At 38.4% G+C, this 24,461-nt stretch overlaps 1 protein-coding gene across 2 annotated transcripts; it reads right to left on the bottom strand.

Moving 5' to 3' along the window:
• ppp1r12c (protein phosphatase 1, regulatory subunit 12C) lies at positions 1 to 23,467 on the bottom strand. 2 transcript variants are annotated; one of them, XM_042485381.2, is made up of 20 exons: positions 23,091 to 23,467; positions 18,236 to 18,410; positions 17,994 to 18,124; positions 16,573 to 16,691; positions 14,630 to 14,789; positions 14,346 to 14,490; positions 14,127 to 14,201; positions 13,975 to 14,036; positions 13,098 to 13,210; positions 12,935 to 12,996; positions 12,082 to 12,209; positions 11,364 to 11,451; positions 9,716 to 9,833; positions 7,887 to 8,002; positions 6,123 to 6,175; positions 5,705 to 5,744; positions 5,324 to 5,437; positions 4,474 to 4,524; positions 3,143 to 3,193; positions 1 to 1,702 (listed from the first exon to the last, which is right to left on the bottom strand). In XM_042485381.2, exons 1-20 carry the CDS (start codon positions 23,297 to 23,299, stop codon positions 1,616 to 1,618), a joined length of 2,097 nt encoding a protein of 698 aa, XP_042341315.1. In that variant the 5' UTR covers positions 23,300 to 23,467; the 3' UTR covers positions 1 to 1,615. The 2 variants fall into 2 exon arrangements, with proteins under 2 accessions (XP_042341315.1, XP_042341316.1); XM_042485382.2 differs by having other exon boundaries at positions 5,333 to 5,437.
• Positions 23,468 to 24,461: the final 994 nt, after the last annotated feature.

The raw sequence follows: 24,461 nt of genomic DNA, 5'->3' as shown, positions 1-24,461 counted from the left end.
TCATTTATGCCCATACTGTATTTCATACTTAACAGTGTACGTTTGCCAAAGCAAAATAGAAATATTACTTAGAAATGTATATCCAAAGGCACAGCATCAAAATACAATTTGACATGCAAGTATTTTCTTTAACGGTGGAGTAAACATTCAAACGTTGACCCATCTGGCCTGTCTGTTCAACACTTAACAGCCGTCCGTCACAGGGTGAATACTTAGCTTAGGGGTCGTTGCTTTCAGAAGCGTCTAGTCAAAACAGTAAAGCAGAATTACTACTGACTTACAGTACTAAGAATAGAGCAAGCATTCTCCTAAAGCTCTTAAACGATCTGTCATTTTGGCAACACTTTCTATGGTGCATGTCTATAATGCATTATAACACATTCTGAACATACTTATAATGCATTAAAATGCCTCTATAGTGCTGTATAATCATAGTTTTAGGGATCTGCACAAGAAAGCAGTTCAGAGTGATTAAATGGGAGTACAGGTTAGGAAGAAACCACAAATATGGCATTCTTGCTCGTCAGATTCATAACATAAGAAAGGACAACAAACATGAGTATCATTCATATATAGTTATATGCATATTTATAAATGCTATATGCATACTATAACACATTATAAGTATGTTCATAACTCATCATAGACATTGGCATCATAATGAATTATGATTATTTTTATAAAGCATTATAGATATCCTTGAGTGCTTTTAACTATGATTATACAGCACTATAGAGGCATTATAAGTATGTTCATGATGCGTTATAATGCGTTATAGACGGGTTTCATAGAAAGTGTTACCGACGTTTGTAACAAATTTAAAAATCCCTCTGAACCACAGCTGCGCCTGACGTCCATGATAAGCACCCAAAACTCTCTGTCTTTTGTACAACAGGAAGCACGCATACGCCTTTACGTCGCTGTCAAGCATAGATGGTCCCTGTACATAAATATACATGTTAAATATACATTCAGAGGAGCATGGGGGAGAAATGAGCATGCAAATTTGGTCCACCTTTATAGCAGTCAGCCAAAACCGAAAGCATCGACCCAAGACTCATCCTGAGAAACAACACTGACCACTTTTCCCCAACAGACATGCAAAACAGGGGCTGGTTTTTGGCACATTTATCATAAGTCTATTTATTTTTTGTCTTTTTCTAGTAACCACCCCTTACACTTGCCTTTTTTTATTCCCTCCTCATCAGAGGGTGTCTAAAACATTACTGTGAGCTCACACTGTGCATGGCTTTAAGTCTCGTAATACAGAGTTTATACAAAGTATCAGGGAAGCAAAGCACATTAAAATATTCCAGTTAAAAAAATACAATAAGACTTAATATAAAAGTGGACGTGAACAGGCGGGTCCTGTCAGTCCACAGGAGGTGCAGTTCAGCTTGTTTTACAGTAGATCTGCCAAAACATAAAGGCCCAAACACAGACGAATAACCCTGAAATCTAACACGCTTTTCCAGTTACTGTTGAATGTGCGCTGCAGGTGTTTGCTGCCGTTGTCTCCCGTTCTGCTTTGTGTCTTCTAAGTTGGGTAAAAAAAAACAAAAATCCTGTAATACTTTTTTAGCTCCATGTAGATTTTTTTTTTTTTTTTAAAGGTTCATCTTGAGAGTTTGCTGATGACTCGAATGAGGGCGGCATTCTCATCCTTGAGCCTCTGGTTGTCCGCTCTGAGGTCCCCCAGAACCTACAGACAGATCAGGAAATAGTGGGGCTGTTAATGTAAAACATCCTTCAAATATAACAAGTTACTCTGCTCTTTCATCATGAAATTACTTTAAAATTTCTTGCCTCCGTGCCGGTGATAGCCATGGAGGGGTTTTCCTAACGTCTGTCCTGTTCTCATGATCGCAATATCTCAAGAATGCCTTGAGAGAATTTTTCAAATTTCGCAAAAGCGTCCACATGGATTCATCGATGAACAAATTAGATTTTGGTGGTCAAAGGTTAAAATCACTGTGACCATATCTGTCTTATTCTTTCTTCAAATTCTTTCTTCAGTTTCTTCAAATTTGGCTCAAACGTTCACTTGCACTGCGTTTCATTAGTAGTTACTTGCCCTCATTCACTTCCCCTCGGCCCTTTGTTTCATTCATCTACTACTTTTCTGTGGTGCAGCCAGAGTTTTTAGTATCTCTAACTATGGATGGATCTTCCTGCAACAGTGGGTAAACGCAATGCATTGTGGGTGATATAGACCTCTGAGGAGGCCATCACTGTTCACTGGTGGCGGGGATTTGTGAACGAGGGCGCGTTTAACCTCTTTTGGAATATAGCTTTGGTATCAAGAATGAACTGTTAAAAATTTTGTGGTCAAAGGTTAAGGTAACTATGACCTTTTGACTTGACTTTGTACTTTAGTACAACACTAGAGTTAATGTCGTTTACATGGACTAAAATACTGAAATTACAATAACTGGCATCAGTGGACCAAGTGTAGCAGTATTTCTTAGCCAACAAATTTAGTAATCCAATTGTTCTTATTGTATTAAACATAAATCAAATTATTTACTGTTCCTAAAATATTAAAATTATTTTTCCTTGTATTGGGCAACAATTTGTGAAATGTCAAAACAAGATGTTTATCTCTTATCTTGATAAAAGTGCTCTTTACCACTCATGATTTTTTTTTCTTACTCAAGAAAAGAGCATTTTGTGAAACCCAGAAATAATGGGTACTAACAAAATTAGAACAAATCATTGACATGAACACAAAATAAGAGAAATTGTGTTTCTTGCATGAGGCCCAATGTTTCATTAGTTTCAAACTTGATAATGTTGCTTTTGTGAGACGATACATTCATAAATTCAAGATCTGAATTTTTTAGAAATGAATACAATCTTTCCCTGTACTGAACTGTGTTAATTCAGAAACAGTACCCCGACTTTCCAAATTGCCCTCCAAAAACATAAACTGACACTTTTTTTGATGAAGACCCTGAACAGAAAAATAATATTTTATGCATCTATGACTTCATAGAAAGCAGTGCATTTCCTGTGCACCATAGAAGGGTTTTATGGAGGGATACGGCTGCAGAAAACACAGGTTTAAATCCTTCTTAAACTTTATACTGTGGTTAAGCTCAAGCCAGAGCAACATCCCCAGTGTTGAAGTGAAAATCTGTACCTTCAGCTCGTCCTCCAGTTCCACTGCTTTCCTCTGGAGGGCCAACTTCTCCTGTCAACGACAGCATCACCGTCACACACTGACACTTCAGCTGCTCTTATTTATAGAACCTGTCCTTGTGTTGTTTCTGACAGCTCTGTCTCATGCTTTGCTGAACCTGCAGAAGGTGTTAACATGCACTCATCCCCTGGGCTTCTATGTAATCACATGTTACAAAGCCAAGTGGACAGTAAACGTAAAACACATCAACCTTTACAGTCCAACTCAAGAACAGCAGATCAAAGCTCTGTTTGATTTTAAAATGAACATTTACAGCTTTGATACATTTCTCTTTATTGTTCTCTGTATTTTAGCTTCTCTGCCCCAAACGCACCGAACGTCTTACAAACCACTCACTTGTATCCATTGGTCAGCTCAGATGTCTGATCAACACCAATTGTTTCACAGTCTGTAACTGTCTCTAATCATTTTTTAAAAAATCTTTTCTAATCTCATTTGAAAATTTTATTATTTTTTTTAAACTGTCTTGTTTTAATCACTTTTAATTGGTGAGATTATTTTATTACTCTTCTTGTTGTGCACTTTTACCTTTTATTTTTGTGTCATTGTAAATGAGAGCTTGCTCTCAATGATCCGTCCAGACTGCGTTCCAGTACCCACACTACCATACTATTTAGTATGACAGAAAAAGATTTAGTATGTCCTGATACGAAGTATGTGAAATGCAGTGTGCCAAAAAATACCAGGACTACTACATCCGGCCGAATTTACAGTATGCAAGCCAGCATGCTTTTCTGGCTGTTCTTACCCACAATCCTCTTGGCAGCTGCAACTTCGTTATATCTTGACAGCTGGTTGACAGCTGACAGAAGCAGCAATGATGAATGACAGTGCATTCAAAGGACTGATGACCATTCACATGGTAATGATAGCAATATATATTGTTTAAGTGAACAAAAAAATCATACAGATAAGCACCAACAAAAATAAATGAAAATAACAATGATAAGAGAAATGCATATGTAGGCTAATAAAATAAATATATAATGTTAGAATCCACAATGTATGCAGTTATAACTTAAAAGTTAAACGTTGTTTAGTAGCAATAGCAGAGCTCTTCGGATTAACCTCCGTCTCAGTGCATACTTTGCAAGGGCAGCCATAGTACCTACTTAAAGTTAAAAAAAAAAGTATGCGATTGGGAATGCACCCTGAATGAAATGTTTATGTGATACAGAATACATGTGCTGTACAGTATTAATTATTATGTCTGTATTCAGTAAAGGAAGTTTGTTCCTGGAGGAAAAGACAGTAAAAAAAAGGGAACTTACAAATCTCTCCAGTTCCAGCAGGGCGGGTCTGTCTGTGCTGCTCTCTTGACTCTGCCACAGAGAAAAACAGCATTTAAGCCATGTTTTTATGAGTGTAAGCACAGTCAGTCTAATCTGTAATAACAATAATTGTCATTGCTAGAAATGCATTGAATATAATGTGAATATTAAAAATGATAAGGACATATCTAAATCAAGTGTATGGATGGCATTTGGCTCAAAGAATCTTTGCAGATATTTTATTAGGCCTGCTCAGCACTCAGACAATCCCAGCTGCTGCAGGAATCATGGCTCCCAAAAAGCAAACCATTCCCACTTGTTTTGGGCCTATCCAAACGTAAATGTTTTTGGTGATTTATAGATTTTTACAGAATTAGTGACTGTATTAACAACAAATATATTTTATTGGGATGACCTCCTTTTTGGTCTTTTACTTTCAACATCTACAAATATTGAAACAAAATACTTATTTGGAATATTCAGTTCAGCTGTTACAAAAGCAACTTCAGGGAAATGGCTTCAGCCAGACGCCCCGTCCATAGAGAACCGGTACAATATTATTTATGACAGCTTTGTTATGGAAAAAATTACCTTCTCAATGAGGCTTCAGAGACCTACATTTTAGTAAATTTGGAAGTGGAAATATTATAACATAAATAATAATAATAATAATAATAATAATAATAATAATAATAATCAGAATAATATTAAGGAATGAAATTTGAATTGGATTAAAATGGAGGACTTACAGCTCTACTCTGTCCACAATGCCACACACAAGCAGACAGACAGACAGACAGACAGACAGACAGACAGACAGACACTTAAAAGGTCAGATGTAGCAGCAAACCTGCCGAACCTGTCGCAGTCTCTCCAGCTCCACTTTGTTCTGGCTGAGCAGAAGCTCCATCTCTTGCAGCTTGTCCTTCAGAGCCAGGTTCTCCTGCAGTACCTTAAAGTACAGCTAGAGGGAAACACACACACACACACACACACACACACACACACACACACACACACACACACACACACACACACACACACACACACAAAGATGTTCAAATGCAGCGGTTGAGCCTGGCGTGGATTTCGGTTCACTTCTCTCTAGAGCTTGTTGGGTATCATTCCTGTCCTGGACTGTCTACATCTCGGCTGTAACTCACTCTCCGCCCTCAGGTGTGTTTTTCAGGAATGTGTGAGCTTTTCTGAGAGAGGAGGATCATAAACTTACCGTTCTGTAGTCAGCTGACGAGTCTCCCAGTTCTGTCTCACTGCAGAGACAGAGCAGAGACTTTTAAAGATGTGACGGAGAATCCTCCACACAAGCACAGGGCTGTACAATTACACATCTAAACTGTCACCTTTGTGTCCTTCAAATAATATGACATTTCTGTTCACTCTGTCATTTCAAACCAGCAGGACCAGATACAGACTGAGAGTACAAACATTTTTGAATTGTCTTCACCTTGCAGCCGCCATACAAGACATTTAACTCCACTTCAAACGTCTCTTAATTTTTTAAATTTTTTAAATTTTTTTAAAGGATGAAAATGTAACACCAAAACCCAAATGATTCTGTTGTCTTTTCTCTGAAATGTTACAAAAAAAAGTTAAGAACTGGAGCCAAGCGTGAAAACCAGCACACTTACTTGGAAGTGCTGTTACTGTTTGTGTCATCCAAATGAGTGTCATCATCTTCATTCTGAAAACAAAAAAAAAGGTCAGCCGCACTTTTTCACAATTTGATACTTCCTTTTTTAAAAAAAAAAAATTCAAAGACTGATATTTTCATTAATTAACCCATCAACCATTTGGCTTCCCCCCTTTGTTAAGTAGCTTTGAAGTTATTAAAATCATTCTTTATTTAATATATTTTTTTTTTCCTATCCTTACCATCCTTCCTACCTGTGTGTATGTGTATGTTTATACATGTATATGTCTATATATTTATATACATGTGTTTGTGTGTATATGGATGTACATATATATTTTTATAGAAGACAAACAAACTCAGTATATAAGTTATAGTATATATGATACATTGTTTATAAATTAAATTCTATTTTGTAGGGCGTGTTTGGTTACAACAACATATAATTGTATGTTTATTTATGTATATATGCATATATGTGTGCATATATATTTCATTTCTATTCATTTTTGTATTCATGAGTTATGTTTTTTAGATAAATATGTAGATATGTAGATTTATTAGTTAATGAATAATGGAGAGGGGTTGAGATCAGATAAGTTTACACGTCTTGCCACTCCTTTTCCAACATTAGATTTGACTGTCTCTTGTCAAATCTAACGTTGGAATGTTTGAAATAAAGACTTCAATTAATCAATCTAATTCTACACCGTCTGACAGTGTCACACATACTCTGTATCAGCTTTATTCCGCATTTAATTAAAATGTATACGATGTTCTCACTGTTGCCAAAATGTTGTTGCTGCTTATTCCATCAATGTTCTACATGCTGTGAGCACCATTCATTACACACCTCCCTAAATCAGCATGGAATATCTGTAAACTCTGGGACATTTGGGATCGCCACTAGAGTTAAAATAACACATTTGACAAATTGGAGGGTAAAATTTGTGATGTTTCATGGTTATACTTATGGTAATATTTATTTATGTTGAAAATGTATATAAATATTAAATATAAAATCAAATATGAAAGTTTTATTTGCGAAACCACAGACTGCACGTCTTTACTCAGTCTGTGTATGAAATATTATTTTACAAATGTTAACATCTTGAATATAAAGACAGCACTGAAATCATCTGCCCAGTATCAAGCAAATCAAATGAAGTATATGATTGCAATACCTGATGATTCACACACATTTCAATGAGCTACTGTATAAATAAAATTTTGAGAAGGAATTTTTATGTTTCTAATGTGTTAAGTTTTGATTTTTTTTCCTTTCACTTTCTGAGATTATGAATAAAGCTGGATCATGATGTTATACGCAGACTGTAGGAAAAAGGCGACCCCCTGAGAAAACATTTTTTCAGCATGTCGTGTCCCATGGATAGTAAAACATCATCGTGTCACTGCAAACATGATCCCATGGTATTAATTAGTACTGGCACATGATTGGGTCGATATCGATAAGCTCCATGACAAACAATGCTACTATCAGTATTCATGACATAAATTGTGTAACTCATTCTAACCGGATATAACTATACTACTATACTATATATACTCATTGAATACTTGCATCATGACAAAGAGAAAGTAGTTTGTCCTTTCACTCACTTTCAGTGCTCGCTTTGTAACCAAAAAAGCTGTTGAAAAAAGCTGATAGCAATAAGCAATCCTCTGCTTTGGCCTGATAAACAAAAATCTGTGGTTGGTGGCGAGCTCATTGTTATGTTTGCAGGGATGTAAGGTTTCTCACCTCTCCACCTGGCTGAACGATGCCGGTGGATCGTCTCTCCCTCCTCCCTCTCCTCCTGTCCCTCACTCCCAGACGCTTCTCTCCCTCCGGCTCGCCCTGGTTCACTGGGTCTGTGTCTGAAACACACAGAGGTGACAGAAAATGAACAAAATCTAAACCCCATGCCAATAAAAGATCCAAAGAGAAGTGAATGACATATACACAGTATACTTTTCCTTATGAGCCCATTTTAAATGAACTGCCTTCATATTTCATTCTCTACTGACTCTTAAAACTGTCAGTAGTTCCAACCTTCAGTCACATGGCCAACTTTTAAATGTCGTTCCTTGAGCCGGCGCTGTATTTGGTGAACGTGCTTTTAGTGTTTTTGCTCCGTCACCTGGGTGTCAGCGGCAAAGCCACTTTAAACTCGACTCTTTTATCAGCGTGAAAGACTTATAAAACAGGATTAAGGACCTTTTGAACACTGAATGTACGTCTCGTCTCTGAACACTTACTTGTGTGTGAATTTTTATGATTTTTGTTTTAATCTACAGCTTAAGTCAAGTTAACTTTAAGACTTTTTAATGCCACTTGGAATTAAATTCAAGACCAATTTTAAAGTCACAAAAATTTCTGAAAAAAAACCTAAACAAACCATGAACTCACATCAATGACTTAGGGTTGGGAAAGATTTTGCCCATTTTTAAGGTAACGTAAAATGCAACATTTATGGTCAAGTTAAAAGTTGGCTTATCTTAAAAAGCTAAAAAAAAAAAAAAAAAACATTCTAAAGTGGAACAGACAGAAAACATATTGTTCAGTTGGCCTTCAAGAAAAAAAAAATCCCACGTCCAGTCAAATTGTCAGGTCCTGATCTGTATGATGGTAATGTGAGAGGCAGTCAGTTATTAACGATTAATTGAAGGTTTTACATTACAATGTCAGAAAAAAAACAATTAATAATATCCTCTTTTTTTGCATTTTTAAGACTTATGTGAGATTGATTTAAGACATTTTAATACCAAGACCTTTTTTTTGGATTGGTGAATTCAATGTCTTTTTAGACTTTTTAAGGATCTGCGGGAACGCTGGTCTACTTGTTCTTTAATGTGAAATTCATCACGCTACTGTCTTGGACTCCGTTCTAAGAGAGATTTTGAATCTCAATGGGACTATTCCCGTTTAAATAAATGTTAAATAAAATTTAAAAAAAAAACAAAAAAAAAAAAACAGTCAGAACATGAAGGTGCGTAACTGATGTTGCTCCAGTGAGGTAAATCAGGACAAATCATCTCTGCAGTCATCAGGTAGATTAGCTTAAAAAAATTAACTTCCACTGATACAGGAAGCTGAGCTGTCTTATCTTTGTCAGTTTTAACTCTACATATCTCTGCAAGTTGAGGCTTGAGAGCAGCACGCTCACATAAAAAAAAAAAAAAAGAACAAAAATGCTGTCCAGCTCTGGCAGCTAATGTTTTAAAACGGACCTGAAGTGCTGACTGATCTAACAGGCTGATTAATGCAAACATGTCATTCAGACGAGGAAATGTTCAGTTCCCCATCAAAAGAAAAAAAAAAAACAAGGGTGGAGTACAATAACGGGTAACACAAACATGATGAAGAGGAAGATGTACACACAATATCATCACTCTATAGTGGCCACCCTGCCAGAGAAACTGCACCAAATGGTCCACCCCAGCAGCAGCGGCCCTTTGAACCCAAGTGAGAAAACCTCACTTCCTCTCAACCCTATCTGGAAGAGCACCACCCAAAATACAACATGTTTATATTTAGCACTCTTGTATTCCAGTAAATGGCAGTGACTCAAGCTTTTCATCCTCTCTCACCCCTTTCAGCAGGCGTGACAGTAACAATGGGGCTGACGGGCTGGATGTTGCGAGGCGGTTGATCTGCAGCTTTAGCTGCAGTCTTCTCTGCTTCTTTCAGGTCTGTCAGAGTCACACCCTGCCGGCACAGAGACATAAAACATCACTCAGAGGTTTACTATTGCACTGAGAACTCAGCAGTTTCTCTGTGAAAAGATGCTGCCTTCAAATCGAGAAGGAAAACCGTGATACGTGAAACAACATTTATCAGGGCTATGTGAAATTCAGAGCATATGAGATGTCTGGACATGGTTCTCATAATGGAGGTGACTGAGCTGGCACTGTAAAGGCTCTGTATGCAGGCGGCTAGCAGCTAGCCGCCTGCATACAGAGCCTTTGAAGTATTGCAATAATAACATCACAATACAACAAAAAACTCCACACAGAAGGGCCCCACCACCACAAATTTTACAACTCCTCCCTCAGTGTCTGACAGAGTCAAAAAGAAAGGCCCTTCGACTTTACATACACACCTACAATTAAATTGCCACAATATATTTATTATACTTCAAATGTGCAAGTCACATGTCTGTCTAATTGACTGTCCTCTTAAAAGCTATAACAGCAGCATGCAGCACTGTGAGAAAGTGTTAAAATGACTATAAAAAGCAGAAAGCAGATTTTCAGTTACTACATAACGCCAGTTCCTCTAAATAAATAACCTGACAACCTAAATAAAGCATGAATGAATGTGTAGAAACATTCTGTTTAGACTCCATCTGTGAGCAGTATTGATGCTCCCTAAAATTAACTTTTGAATGCAATTAGTTCTAAATCCTGACATTTTTTAAAGCCTTAGGAAACATAGCTTTAAATAGTAAGAATGTGCATTTTATATCAAAGTTAAGAGCCTCATGAAGTGTTTACAAAAAATCTGAGTGAAAATATATGTTCCCAGCTATTCGTAAACCTGGTTCAAAGCAGCACATTTTGAGGATGATTTTCAATTCAAGTATTGTGAATTGTTATTACAAGGAAGAAAAAAAATTATGGAGAAAAATTAGAAATACAGGCATTGTCTGTGTTTGATTGACAGCAGCTGGCAGGCTGCCAGAGTGCTGGTGTTAACACAGAGAGACAAAGTGTGTTGTTACTGAGAAATAAGGACCACACCTGCATCTAACTGGCCCCAAGAGGCTGTTTCATGTTTTGCAGCTGAGCAGCTAAATTAGATTTCTAGCCTTTAGTGACTCATTCAACAAGCTACAGTGCAGGACGAGACTTGTGTTCATATTTGCAGTCAGATAAGGAAGAGATTTAAGAAGAGCTAATGTCGGTTGCTGTTTAAAGTGTGTGGTTCTTGTGTTGTGTAGCAGGCTGATTTCCGCCTCAATGAAGCTGTTTGCACTGCCCATGACAGACCGATGACATCACAACTTTATGTAAGATTTCATTGGCTGCAGTGAAATAATTTCTGTTTCTACATTAACCGGCATCAGAAGATATTCAAGTGAACTGATGCAAAACTATTAGGCACAATTATGAAAGCAACATCTTGTTGTATTACATAAAATATAACCAAAATATATGCTTATAAATAGAATGTATACAAGAAATTACCTTTTCTAAACTTTTTTTGCACAGTGATTAAGCCATAAGGAAGCAATACCTGTGTGGAGCGACGGGACTGCCGCATCATCCGAGAGCGGGCTTTCCTCTGAGACTCAGACTCTTCATCTCTGACTGGAGCCTGGAACCTTAACACACGCACATATTACACATATATCACATAGATTTTAACCATTATGATAGACCATTCATCTGTATAAAAATGTATAGCGTAAAAATAAACATAAAGGGCCTGCCTTAATTTTACATACACTCGTATCGCTATGTGCACAAAGTTTGCTTTTATAAATCAAGCTTTGAAAAATAATATAGATTAATATTATTTTCTACTTTTATTTAGTTATTTTTTAGCCAACATCAGTCCTTATAATAAATAGCAAATATTCACTCATTTTAAATTAATTATGAAATTTTAACCCTTTAAATGTCTGATTTTTGTCAGAATGCTAGTTGAACCCCCCCCCCGCAAAGTAGATGGGTTTTTTTTTTTTTACTTTTTATGATCACAGCCTGGAATATGTCAATGATTTGCAGCAACATTGATTGTAATATGTGATATGTAATATCACAGCCAAAAAACTTAAAAATATGAAGAATGAAATGGGTAAAATGCACAGTCCCTAAGGGTTAAATAGGTGTCGTTGTTTTTTTTTTTATTAATTACAGAATCATTTGGTTAAAGCATAAAGTAAGAATGACCTGTGTTGAATAAAAAAGTGTTTGGTATTCCTGTTACTGTGAACTGTGATGATTCTTACTTGCGCCTGTCGGTGTTTGGGGTGTTGGGGCTCTCAGCCGTCGTGTCTCGTGTCTGAGGAGTAGGTTGGACTCTGGCGGTGCGGTTCGCCTTGTCCTGCTCCCTCTCCTCATCTCTCTCTTCTGGTGTCTGAAGCACACAAGACACAAGAAAAAAAGCCAGAAGCTTAACTGTAAGCAACCATCCATTATCATTTATTTTATTTTTACCTATTAATACTGTTTAAGCAAGTCTTTCTAGTTGACATGTTTTAAGCAAGACCAAAAGCCTTCACATCTAAAGTTTCAACACATGTCTTCATCAGGGGTGTGTCAGAGGGCCCTGTGTTGAAATGCTGGATGTGTAAGCAGTCACATAGGCGGAAACTCTGAGGTTAAATTGATTTGAAAAGTATTTAGACAGAATTACATGTGCATCCCCACTGAGTATATCTACCCTCCCAGCTGGTGATGGGCGAGAGGCGGGATACACCCTGGACAGATTGCCAGACTATCACAACGCTGACAACAACCACTCATGCTCACATTCACAGCTACAGCCAATTTAGAGTCAGCGATTGACAAAGCTATAGCTTGCATGTTCTTGGATTGTGAAAGGAAAAAACCCACGCTAACACAGGGAGAACATGCAAACTCCACACAGCGGGGCCCCAAGCCCTCTCGCTGTTAGGCTATTAAAGCATCTCAGATGAGCATAAAAACTTTTTTTGCAATATCAGAGACGTTTATCACATTTGTGTTTTCCATCCAGCTTTTCTATCAATTACTTAATGTGAAAAATGTCAACCAAAAATAACACCTGGTTGAGAAAGAAATATGTGTGTAACATACTTGAGTGTGCTCTGTGAGTTTTACCTTGTCAGCAGAGCTGACGGTTGATGTAGTCACACTCTCTGGACTGGATACTGTGGAACTTTCTGAGGAAAAGAGAAGCAACATTTCTGGCATCAGCACCATCCCACACATTAACAGACCTTGAGCACTTCTGGTCAAACTGTCAACATGGCAGGTGGCTTACCGGGGCTGCTCTCTTTCTCCTCACTCAGTTCCAGACTTCCTGAAACACCCCTCTCTTTAGACTGGTCCTGCACGTTCATCTTGTCTTTACTGCTCATCCTGCACACTGAGCTCCTAGAAGGCATGAATCAGAGACAGATGTTGGCAATGAGAGACATCACTGGATGAAAATGCCCAGGGAGAATTTTCATGTCTCCTTTGTTGATTACATGGCATAACTTATCTTATCAAGTGTCTCACCAAAAGGGTAACACTTTCTATGAGGACCACATCTATAATGCATTATGAGGGCATTCATAGTGAATTATATTGCATTCAAAATGATTTGTGACTACACTCAGTCTTATAATGCATTAAAAATACCTATATTTACCGATACACAGATCAACAATCAACTATAGTAAGGACTTAAAGTGTGCTATAACAGTCCATGCAGTGTCATAAGTTACGTTATGTGTTACGTAAAGTAAAGTACATATTGATGCATTTACGCTTCATCATAATGTTTCATTGTTGGTGTTCAAGTGTTATCATTTTCATGCATTTATAAGAATCTATGCTGCATCATAAGCGATAACCATTCACTAGAATATTTTGAAAATACATTTTAACAAATGAGTTCTGACACCCTCTCACATCTAAAGACAATGTGTCAGAATTCAGCAAGATTTTAGTCACAGAATCAACTTCTGCAAAAACTGAAGATCTTGCAGGGCCTTAAAATCCCCAGTGAGTATGTTATATGCTATATGTAGCATGCTAAGCACTGTCCCAGTCTCAAACAGAAATGGAATGTTTGCTTTTAGCCTACAAGCTAACTGTGCGTTTTAGATTGCTCAGTTCAAACACACATGATTCTACGATACATGAATACGAACCTCCGCTTTTTTTGTGCATTTGCGGCAGTGGAGCCTTGTTGGTTTTGCCTGTCCTGTATGGACTGTGGAGAGAAGAATTGCTGTCAGGGATCTTTAAATCACATAAAGTAAATGCCTATCGTCTCATACCAGGTAAAGACAATCTTTCTCACCTTCGCTTGTTTCTGTGATAACTCCTCCAAGAGCTCCTCAATGCTTTCATCAGCTACATCAAATGGTGTCTGACCCTACAGAGTAAGAAAAAAACATGTTATTTTAGATTTATTGTATAATATTCTCCTATAAATGCCCAAAGTGGCAAGATAAATTTTTGTAAATGTAAGAGCACTCTGATCATACATAAAAAAACATTATAACTTTATGGGCCTCACCGCGTTGCTGCGGGCCTCCATATTGCACAGCTGTTCAACCAGAATGCAACAGGCCTCCCCTTGACCCCAGTGTGCTGCGGCATGGAGAGGCGTCCAGCCATCATAGTCCATAGCTGACACGTCCAGCCCACATTGGCACAGTATCCTGGACAATCCAACAGCAAGGTGACAACAGCATAACTGCATGACGCACTGTGTGCCAAAATTTAGACTTCCTAAAGAAGAAATAACAGTTCCAGGTTTAAATACTATATTCAATATGAAAACTGTCAGTGAATGCGTACTTGAGGGCCTCTAGGTAGCCTTTGGCAGCAGCCACATGTAGTGGGGTGGCCCCAGTCCGGGGGTGTCGTAAATCAGCTGGTGGGCCCTCAGTCAGCCAGGTCCGGGCGTCTGACATGATCTGTTCTTCCTCTAGCCGCTTGGCTGCCTCCATGTCCACATCTGTACACAAAGACAATATGTCAAACGCAGGCGTCCCTTATTTTGTCTTCAGTATGAGGCAAACACATTCTATTTAGGTAATTATAAAGCATGCATGGTGCATTGGTAACCAATATATTATTAGTTGCTAAGCAAGAAAATTAAAATATTGGTGTTGTTCCAATAATGAGATTTCAGCTAATAATTCCTTCAAACAATGCTGAGCCTTGGCTTTGGACATGGGACGTCACCTAAAACCAGGTACTAAATGGGTATTTTGGACTGTGCCACATGCTGGCAGAAAAAAAAATCAGCCTGTCAGCCCAAAAATATATATTCTTTAATCTCTTCACATTTTTCCATATGAAAGATTAAAGTATTTCACTGCTGGACAGATGGCCTTTTCAGAAAACTGGCTATAGAGTAAAAAGACAAATGCTTTTGAAATTGGCCCTTTATTACCAGATAAAACAGAGATAAAGGACTGTGACATTTATATTTGACAAAAGGTATGCTACTCTTGATGACTGCAGTGTTTCCTCAAGGTTTTTTTCCAGCAACAGTGTTGGAGTGCATAGGTTTTACTTTGCACCGCTGGATATTTCACTTGTCCACTGACACGAGAAAGCCTACAGACAAATATCTGTACACAACTACAGATGTCAAATTACATTTAATAAAAAGGCATCCTATACTTCATATGCAGTTACAAATCATCAATCTCCTTCATAGGGGCAGATGTAACCTTTGAGATCTATTGTTTAAAATAATATTGCGACTCTTGAGAGGAATTTATACTTCGGCATGGATTTGACATAGACGTGGAAACTGCACCATAGCCTGATGTGTACCTCCCAAGAAATGTAACTACGTGTTAAGCAACGCAGACCAGTCCTACAACCAGAAATGAGTTAGCATTTCAGCACCTCCAGTTCACTCGTCTCAAAGTCAACAGGCTTTTTGAATTGGTTTTTGGTCAGATGTCTGATATAAGGTCCATGGTTAACGCAAGCTAAAGAGACTTTCTTTTTTGTCCTACAACATGAAGTATGTCACGAAATACCCCACCAGCAAACTCTGAGGCTTTTATGTGTCTTAAAAAAGGCGCTTTCTGTAGCGTGGCTAAAAGACATCACAGAATGTCTTCACATCGAGCCGCACCACATACAGCTTTACAGCCACGTGGTGATGGCAATGCAACTGCAGTGTAGTCTGTTTATAGCCTAACATTAGCCTTTTACTTCTGGTGATTGCATTTAGGCTTCCAAAATCCTTAAAGTGATGTTTATTTGTGAAGATTATCTTGCAGAACAAAATGTGTTAGTATCATAAGCATTTGTTTACCACAGAGTTTATTTTCTGCAATGATCCTTAAGCCAATGGAAAAATCCCATAGGCTTTTTGACATTAACTTCTGCGTTGGCCTACAGAAAAAAATCATCGTTGGGGCACTCTATCAAGCCATATTTAATGTGTGTTTATGGTGTCTTTTGAATCAATCAAACTTTACAGCACTTCAGAGAAACCCCACCACCAACTGACATTTTGGAGGTGCAGAGCGACAGACACCACATCCCAAATATAAATACTCACCACGGCGTGGGCCACATGCTTAGGCTATAGCTTAGGCTCTGTGTAGAGCCGACACATTCATATAAATCCACCTTACTATTTCTTATATTTGCATCAAACAATTGAGGACTGTCTACAAGCAGGACACAGATACAACTTATATAAACTGTATCCAAATAGTTTTTCAGAAAAAAAGGGGGCGTGTAGTTGTCAAAGGACAGCATTCACTTACCCAGTCTCACAGCGTAACTCTGCAGGAGGGATTCAGTGGTCTCATCCAGAGCGATGTCCAGAGGAACGTCACCGTCACAGTTGACAGCAGAAAGAGACGCACCTTGCTGCACAAGAAAACTGAAAAAAACATGGACAGAGTAAGAATCCATTTGACTGCAGAAACATTTAAAAAGTCTGTACAAGGGTCGATGATGTATCAAATATACTTGAGGCTTGTTCCACGTGAAATACTTAAAATGACTATATCCTGAACATCGATTATAAATCATCACGTTGTTTTTAGAAACCCCTGGCGTTTGCTTATTCTAAATCTCTCCTACAGCTCTCTGCCTTTCACAAACACACACACAGAAAGCAGAACTTTTGCAGAGCTCCAGATGGTAACTATTTAGTGACATTTTGCAACCACAGAGCACCACTATGGCTTGCAAATAATATTAATATATGAACTGGAGAACTGTTAGTTTGTTGCCAGCTTACAGAGAATAAATCATCACATATAACAGCGCTGTGGTAACAGTCAAACTTAGTGAGTGGCAGTGGCGGTAGTGTGAGCAGGTGAGACGTGCGTTTGTACCTGCGGAGCTCCGATCGCGACTGTTTAGTCACATTTTGTGACGACGGAACACCAGTGCAACTTTGAAATCTTTGCAATATATAAACTGGAGAGCTGTTAGTTTGTTTCCAGCTGGCAGTGGATGAATCCTCTCCTCATACTGCAGACTCAGCTTAACTTTATGCTAACATCCAACTGTTGACCAGAAGCTTCAAGCCCACAGTAAAACATCAACACTTTCTGCCAGAAACGAGCCTGGTCCTTCAAAAAAAGCACCATGGCTTCCGCTTTGATTTGTTTTTGACTTCCTTATAACTGTAATTTATTAAATGTTATGATAACAGTAGTGTATTCAACTTTTTTATGACAGTAGCTACTTTATTTAACTTTATTGTAACTATACTATTGTCAGTAATTTTGAATTTTAGCAGTTAACATAAGTTTAAAGGACATTTTAAAAATACTGCGATATGTATTGTGTATCGCGATATAGCCTTACATTATCACAATATTATTTTAAAGCCACATTGTCCAGCCCTGGTACGAGGACAACCAATTCTAAATGAACACATTTAATCCTATGACATTAGACCAAAAGGCATTATTCACAGAACAAGAGACTGCAGTTAAAAAAAGCACATCAACTGTTAAAGGTTTTGAGCTGCATGTGTTTGTGTGCCAGGCCAGCCCACTCATGCTTTAGCTGACTTGTTGTCCAGCCAAACAGCACAACAATGTTAGTATTGTTGAATGCACAAATACCCTGGCACCCACGCTGCATTCTGACGTCCTCTAAGTCGCAAAGTGTTACCCAGCTGTTACGCTGCTGTATTGTGTTAACTGTAGAGACATATACTACACACTCTGCAATGTCGGGGTAGCCACAGGAGGCAGCAACATGGAGCGGCGTCCATCCCTCACTGTCCACCTGGTTCACATTGGCACCGTGCTCCAAAAGGAAGGTCACTATCTCCATGCTGCCATCTATGCAGGACTGTGAGAAAGAGAGGGTAAAAAAAAGACAAAATAACTGTAAATGCTTCCTGTTCGTCTCAGCATCAAATCAATAATTCTAATTAAACCTCAGGAGAAGAAGCTGCCTCACCTGGTGGAGAGCAGTGATTCCATCTGCATTGGAACAGTTAATAATTTCTACCACATCCTCTCCATTCCTCCTTTTGGTCTGTTTGGCCTCCTCCAGCATCACCTGGGCCTCCTCCGTGTCCCCGCTGGCACAGGCAGCCAGGAACTCTGCAGCCCTGTCAAACCTCACCCTTTTCCTAAAGACAGATGATACAGGCAGTTAGATAACATCACTAGTTAGCTGTTGTAGCTGGTTTGCCATTTAAAGAAGAAACATGCCTTGTAGAGCAAGTGTGTTTCATACAGGAAACAGACAAATAAGAAACATCTTGCAAGACAGTTGCATTAACTCTGTATGAAAAGCCAGTTTGATGAGAGAGTTTAGTTACAGAATGAAGCTCACAATGTTCTCAAGTTTTGTTCCTGTCAACAAGTCCCATAAAGACAAGTGTCCGCATACCTCCCTAACCCTTAGGGACTTTTTGGTGCATTTTATGCGCTTTTCATACTTTGATAATTCTGGTTGTATTCATGCATATGGCATACATTAAGAAAATTTTTATCTTGAGTCTAAAATACACTGTGTAAACAAAATTGTTACATTCATGCTGTAAAGTGCAAAAAATGTGCCACTGAAACTCGTTCTAACTGCATTTTTTGATCCTACCGCTATTAAAGCATACAAATATGCACTGTGTTACTTCAGAGTGTCATTCTAGGCAAAACAGCTAAGATATTTGCTTTTACTCAAGAAATAGAAAACCTAAAACTACTAGAATGCACTGTGCCACAATGGACCAATAAACACTCCAGCTGGTGGGTGACATAATGCAAGCTTGGCAAGGAAACAATATGATGGCCAGTTGGTACCAATCAATCTTGTATTACAGTTAAACTGTCAACTAAAACATGGTCCTTAAAAAACAGTTGAGGTGAGAAATAGGCAACTCAGTAACAGAATTCTGGTTCATATTTGACCAGCACTTCTTAGTTTTACAGTTTGATCTCAGTATTTTCAGACTTACGGCCTTTGCACACTTTTTTTGCCCGAAATTGTTGCACGCCTAAAAATAAATATGACCTTACGTTATGTTAAACACATTTAAAACGCTGACTCAGAGATTTTCAGCTGTCATGAAGTTTTTGGAACAGATTCGATTTTCTACATTTTTCGCATCCGTCATAAGCTGTTAAGAGAATCAGTTTTAAAAAAAATTGCCAGCTGGACACATGCACGAAAAGACCTAGTAACGGGCTTATCCTTTTATAAGTCAGATAGCTCACTTTCAAAAGGTCATATAGTAATTCTGCCTTCACATACTCTTCTGAAATATTGTAGTTACCATATTAACAAATTATGAGTTACGAGCTCATGAACGGCCCAAGTTGTAATTTCGAGTGGGAAATTGTGAAATTTCAGTGATACCCAAGTTGCCAAGTTGTGACGTTGCCATGATGTCTGAGGGCAGCAGAAATGGCAGAAAGCATGGATACAGTGTCAACAATTGTTGGTAAAAAATTATATATTTCTTTAATTTGTTCGTAGTAGCTATCATTTACTTCTTGTGGTAGCATATTTTCGTATATGCATTTATAAGCTGTATCAAGCAAACAAACTTTGAACTCTAAAGCATTCCAGGTGGGTACAGTAATACGAGTTGCCGACTTGACGTCCTAAATGCTTAAACATGGCGGCAAAAGTCAATTGTATTAAATATAGATTATGATCACATGTAAGGTGTCATATGGTGTTAAAGCTAACTGCTATCTATGTAGAGTGACCTAGATTAAAGATAAAAATATCTAAAAATATTAAATGTGTAAAAACTAAACTAAAATATATAAAAATATAAATAAACAGGGAACAGCTATCAACCCCATTGTTTAAACACTCTTAGCATTAGAATGCAACACATCCTCTTTGTAGCTTCCATGTTTTTCCCACTTTACGACCTCAAAGCACATCAACACAACAAAGTCAGAATAATGACTTTCCAACTCGGAAACCCCGACTTTCCAACATCACATGTATGCAGCATAACATTCAAGTGGATGATGATGTGGTGGAGGAGGTGGTAATAGAGGACGATGATTGCACACGGACGGAGAGACAGTGTGGAGACATAGAGAGAGGACAGCTTCACGCGGCTGCAGCACCAAATGCAAAACATGAGGAAAGAGTGGAGACTGCCAGAAGGATAGTTGAGAAAGAAGCAAGGGAGGAAATTTGCCTTTTTGTTTTGTCTTGTGTTGCAAATTTTTCCAACAAATAGAACAATAAGCGAGCTCTCTGCGCGTACCTTTTTTTTGTCGGATGACGAAATAATAATAATATTATTATAATAATAACAAAAAATGAACCACAATACCATTTCCTGATCACAAATTTTCATTTTACAGGCAAACAGGGCACTAACCTATGTCTCTGAAGACATCTGAGGCTAGAAATAGGCAATACACTAACAGAAGCTTGATTAAAATTTGATTGGCACTTTGATTTGATTTTGGTCTAAGACAGAGGGAGAGGGAAAGAAGGGCAGGTCTCTCTCTCTCTATCCAATTCTACACTCTTTGTGTTCGTAGTGGGCAAACCAAAAAGGCGGAAGTACAATCTATAATTCGAGCAACAGCTCTAGAGCAGGCGAAAATCCAGTGAATGACACGAAACACGTCATAAAGCAGATTTGAGCTGAGAGATGAAACATGAGATCTGGCCGAGGGAAGTTTTCCACACTTCATTTAAACATTTGACCCAATGTATGGTACAGAGCTGGTTGAAAATCAGAAAAACATCAACAGCATTCATACACATCTTTTATCAAAAAACGTCATTTTCCATGACTTTGAGGCAAATTCTGAAGACCCTACATTCTCTGAAACGAACCATCAATACTTTCTATCGGTTCTTTTTCATTACTATGTAATAGCTTTTTTAAATATACATTTTTAAAAATAATAAATTCTGGACAGGATTGGAAATTAATATTTGCATAAAACCTAGGGACTGGGAGGAGGTGGTGCAAGAAAGAGGAGGCACGTCAAATAGGACATTAGCTGTGGACTGAGACCACCGAGGATAACCACAGAATGCCAAAGGAGGTCTTTTCTACCTATGGCCATCAAACTGTACAACTCATCCCCCTTTTGCAGGAAGGAAAACTGAAGTAAATTTTTTGCAAAAGTACTTTACTTATGTTAACATGCAATTTTAAACTCCAGGTGCAATATTACTTTTTAGTTTTAAACATTATTATTTTGTTTTCACTTATTTGATGCTCTGTTGTATTATTCTTTTGCAACTGTATTTTTGGAGCAATCTGGCACAAGAATTTACTTCGAGATTACTAAAGTTCTATCTTATCTTATCTTAAATATTTTTTTAAGAGCTCGGAAGGGACATGTGTTTTGTTTTTGTATTTTTTGGCTTTTGGGAAGAGGCATATGATTTTAAATAGTTGGATTTTGTATTCATTTTACTGCCAATATTTCTGCAGACCCACATGTTCTGGAGGGCATGTTTTCTTTGAAAGAGTTGGCCAATTTTTTTTTTATTTGGTGATTATTAAAGAATAAATTTGGGTGATTGTCCTTTAAAATAACAAAAAATTACAATGTATCACGGCAACGAACTGGAATATAAGAAATCATTGTTGAATTTTGAAATTTCCAAATGTCCTTGAACACATCATGTCTTATCATAAAGATTTGTGAAAAAGAAAATCCATGACTTTTCAACGGCTCTCAGGGTATATTTAGTTTTCCAATAGCTTTCCAGACCTGGAAATTGCTATTTGCAAATTCCATGACTTTTCCAGGTTTTTCATGGCCACATAAACCTTGTATACAGTATTTCTTGTGAATTATCATTTGGAAAGTGAATCATTTCCAAAAGCTGAGTACTGTAGTTTTTTGTTTTACAGGCAATAATTTGTTTTTTAAAAAAAGTACTTCATGTATATTGTGGGGGCTGTTGTTAGCTGTGCAATTGGTGCGTAATTATTTAAGGCAGCAGGACAGCATACATGAAATCAACTCAAAAACTCAAAAAACCACAGCGGCCATGCTCATGTCACTGAAGGACCATGTCACCCAGTGCAACAGTGTGGCTCACTGATTTGGTTAAATAGTTTCTGGATGACAATGGAAGTCTATAGAGAAACAAGAAAGGCCAGGCACAGGTAATAATTGCTGTAAGCTCAGCTAATTGCTTGTTGAGGAGTTGCTTTGAGGACTTTGTTGACAATAATAAAAATAAGGACTAAATTTAATTTCTGAAGCCATATTTTTTGTGTTTTTAACAAAAGTCCCTTAAAGTGTCTTTCAGGCAGTGTTGGGAAGGGTCTGCTTGTCTAATGCAGTTGATGTCATCATAAATATTGACAAATATTCATACTGTGGCAGTGATTGTAAGAGATGAACCTGCAACCGAGACAGCGACTTAAAAAGAGACGGTCACGGTCTGTATTGTTGGTACAATAGTTCGCAAGCAAATTATACCTTATGGCAGTCCCAAAAAATCACGACATATGAACAGGGGAAAAGTGGTTTCACAAATGGACAAAGCGGACACTCACCAGGACTCACTGTGTGATACTTTGCTAACGCTAGCTAACATTAGCTAGCAAACAGTACAAACTATAGCCTTGGAAATGACCACTGACAGTTTCAACAAAAACAGAACATCGTGAGCTCAATTAAACCATAATTTAGCAGCAGTGGGGGGGGGGGGTAAATCACTGTAAGACGTTGTATTATTTTGTCCACCCGTTGTCCAAACCCACGCACACCGCTCCTTATTTAGCCTCATGTTAAGCTAAGTTAGCCAGCTAAAAGCCGGCTGTTATTGTCAAACTGTTTGGCAGGAGACATTTCCTCACCGCCGTTTGAGGAAGGGGCTGGTTTCATCTCTGCCCTCACACTCGGGCTGCTCCCTCGGCGGGTCGCTGAGTTCGGCCTCCGGCTCCCCTGCTCCGTTCTCGGCATCGCCCCGCCACCTCCGCCTGGGCACCGCCGGCGCTTTGTCGGTGCACGAGCCGGCCCAGCGCTTCAGCTGCTCCCGCCGCTTGGTCCTCGCAGAGTCCCCCATTACTTATCCTCGGAGGACTGTGTTTTTAAAAATAAAACATTCAGTGGCAGGGAACGACACACCCTCCATGTGTGTACTTTCACTTCCTGGTTCTTGCTCTGGCTCTGGATGTGGAGGAAGCGTCAGCTCGTGCTTGTTGGTGTCGGGAGCGCGCAAAGCTGGCTCGGGCTTGTCTGTGTGACGTCACCGCTGATGTGTAGTGGAGCCCGGAGGGGAAATGCTGAAATAGCTCCATGCCTAGGCATTGTACACATACAGTTAGCACTGCACTTCCTGCCATTGTGCTTCTTCTGAGACTCAAGTCAGTCAAACGTTGAAATAATATCCACAGTGAAAACAATTAAAGCTCCTAAATGAAGTAATCACTGTAGGAGCCAGTACTTATTTTTAACCCTTTATTAAAGTTGCTCTATCCTACTGGAAAGTAAATTGAACAATGACTGAGACTCTAACTGTCTGATTTGAAACCTTAGCTTTGAGGATATGAAAGCAAGCACAGTTCCTTTGCTTACTCAAACAAAGACATTAGGTTAGTAATCTTAATAAGACGAAAAACAATCTCAATATGTCACATGACATCATGGCACAGCTCCAGTCTAATGAAAATCCATCAGCTTCTTCAGCTTCCTCAGCTTCATCGGCATTCACACACTATTCAAATTGCTCTACAGCAGTAAAGTGATAATTTCAGATCTTTAACCAGCGAGATGCAATCACGCACTGCCACTAATTACTGTCCGTCTCCACCAAAGCAGCACTCAAGCAGCAATCCAAATGTAGTTGGCACAAAGAGAGACTGATTAAGTAAAGAGAAGTAACCACTATAAAGTTTTCAGACCCCCATTCATTCTGTTTGTTTGGCTGTCCATGACGTCTAAAGTGACACCAAATTAAAAAAAATACAAACAGAGAAAGGTATATTCATCTTCTGCAGAGCTGTGTACACAACTCTGCTCTACTGGCAATAGGGAAGAAATCTATAGCCTATTTTTAACGGGTTTACTTGTGTTCAAACAAATTACATACCGGCACTAAATCTGGTGGAAAATGGGTATTGTAATTGGGCATTTTCCATAACAGTAGCCTGTTTTGGCCTTGTTTGGTTCCTCTTGGCCCATCAGGTCAGCCTCGCAAGGCTGCTGATATCTATCTTGTCTACTGC

This window comes from Plectropomus leopardus, chromosome 3, assembly GCF_026936395.1.
Source record: "Plectropomus leopardus strain MGB_pleo_1.0 chromosome 3, ASM2693639v1, whole genome shotgun sequence".
Classification (NCBI taxonomy): domain Eukaryota; kingdom Metazoa; phylum Chordata; class Actinopteri; order Perciformes; family Serranidae; genus Plectropomus; species Plectropomus leopardus.
The sequence above is the reverse complement of the archived record's forward strand: the minus strand, read 5'-3'. Positions and strand labels throughout refer to the sequence as shown.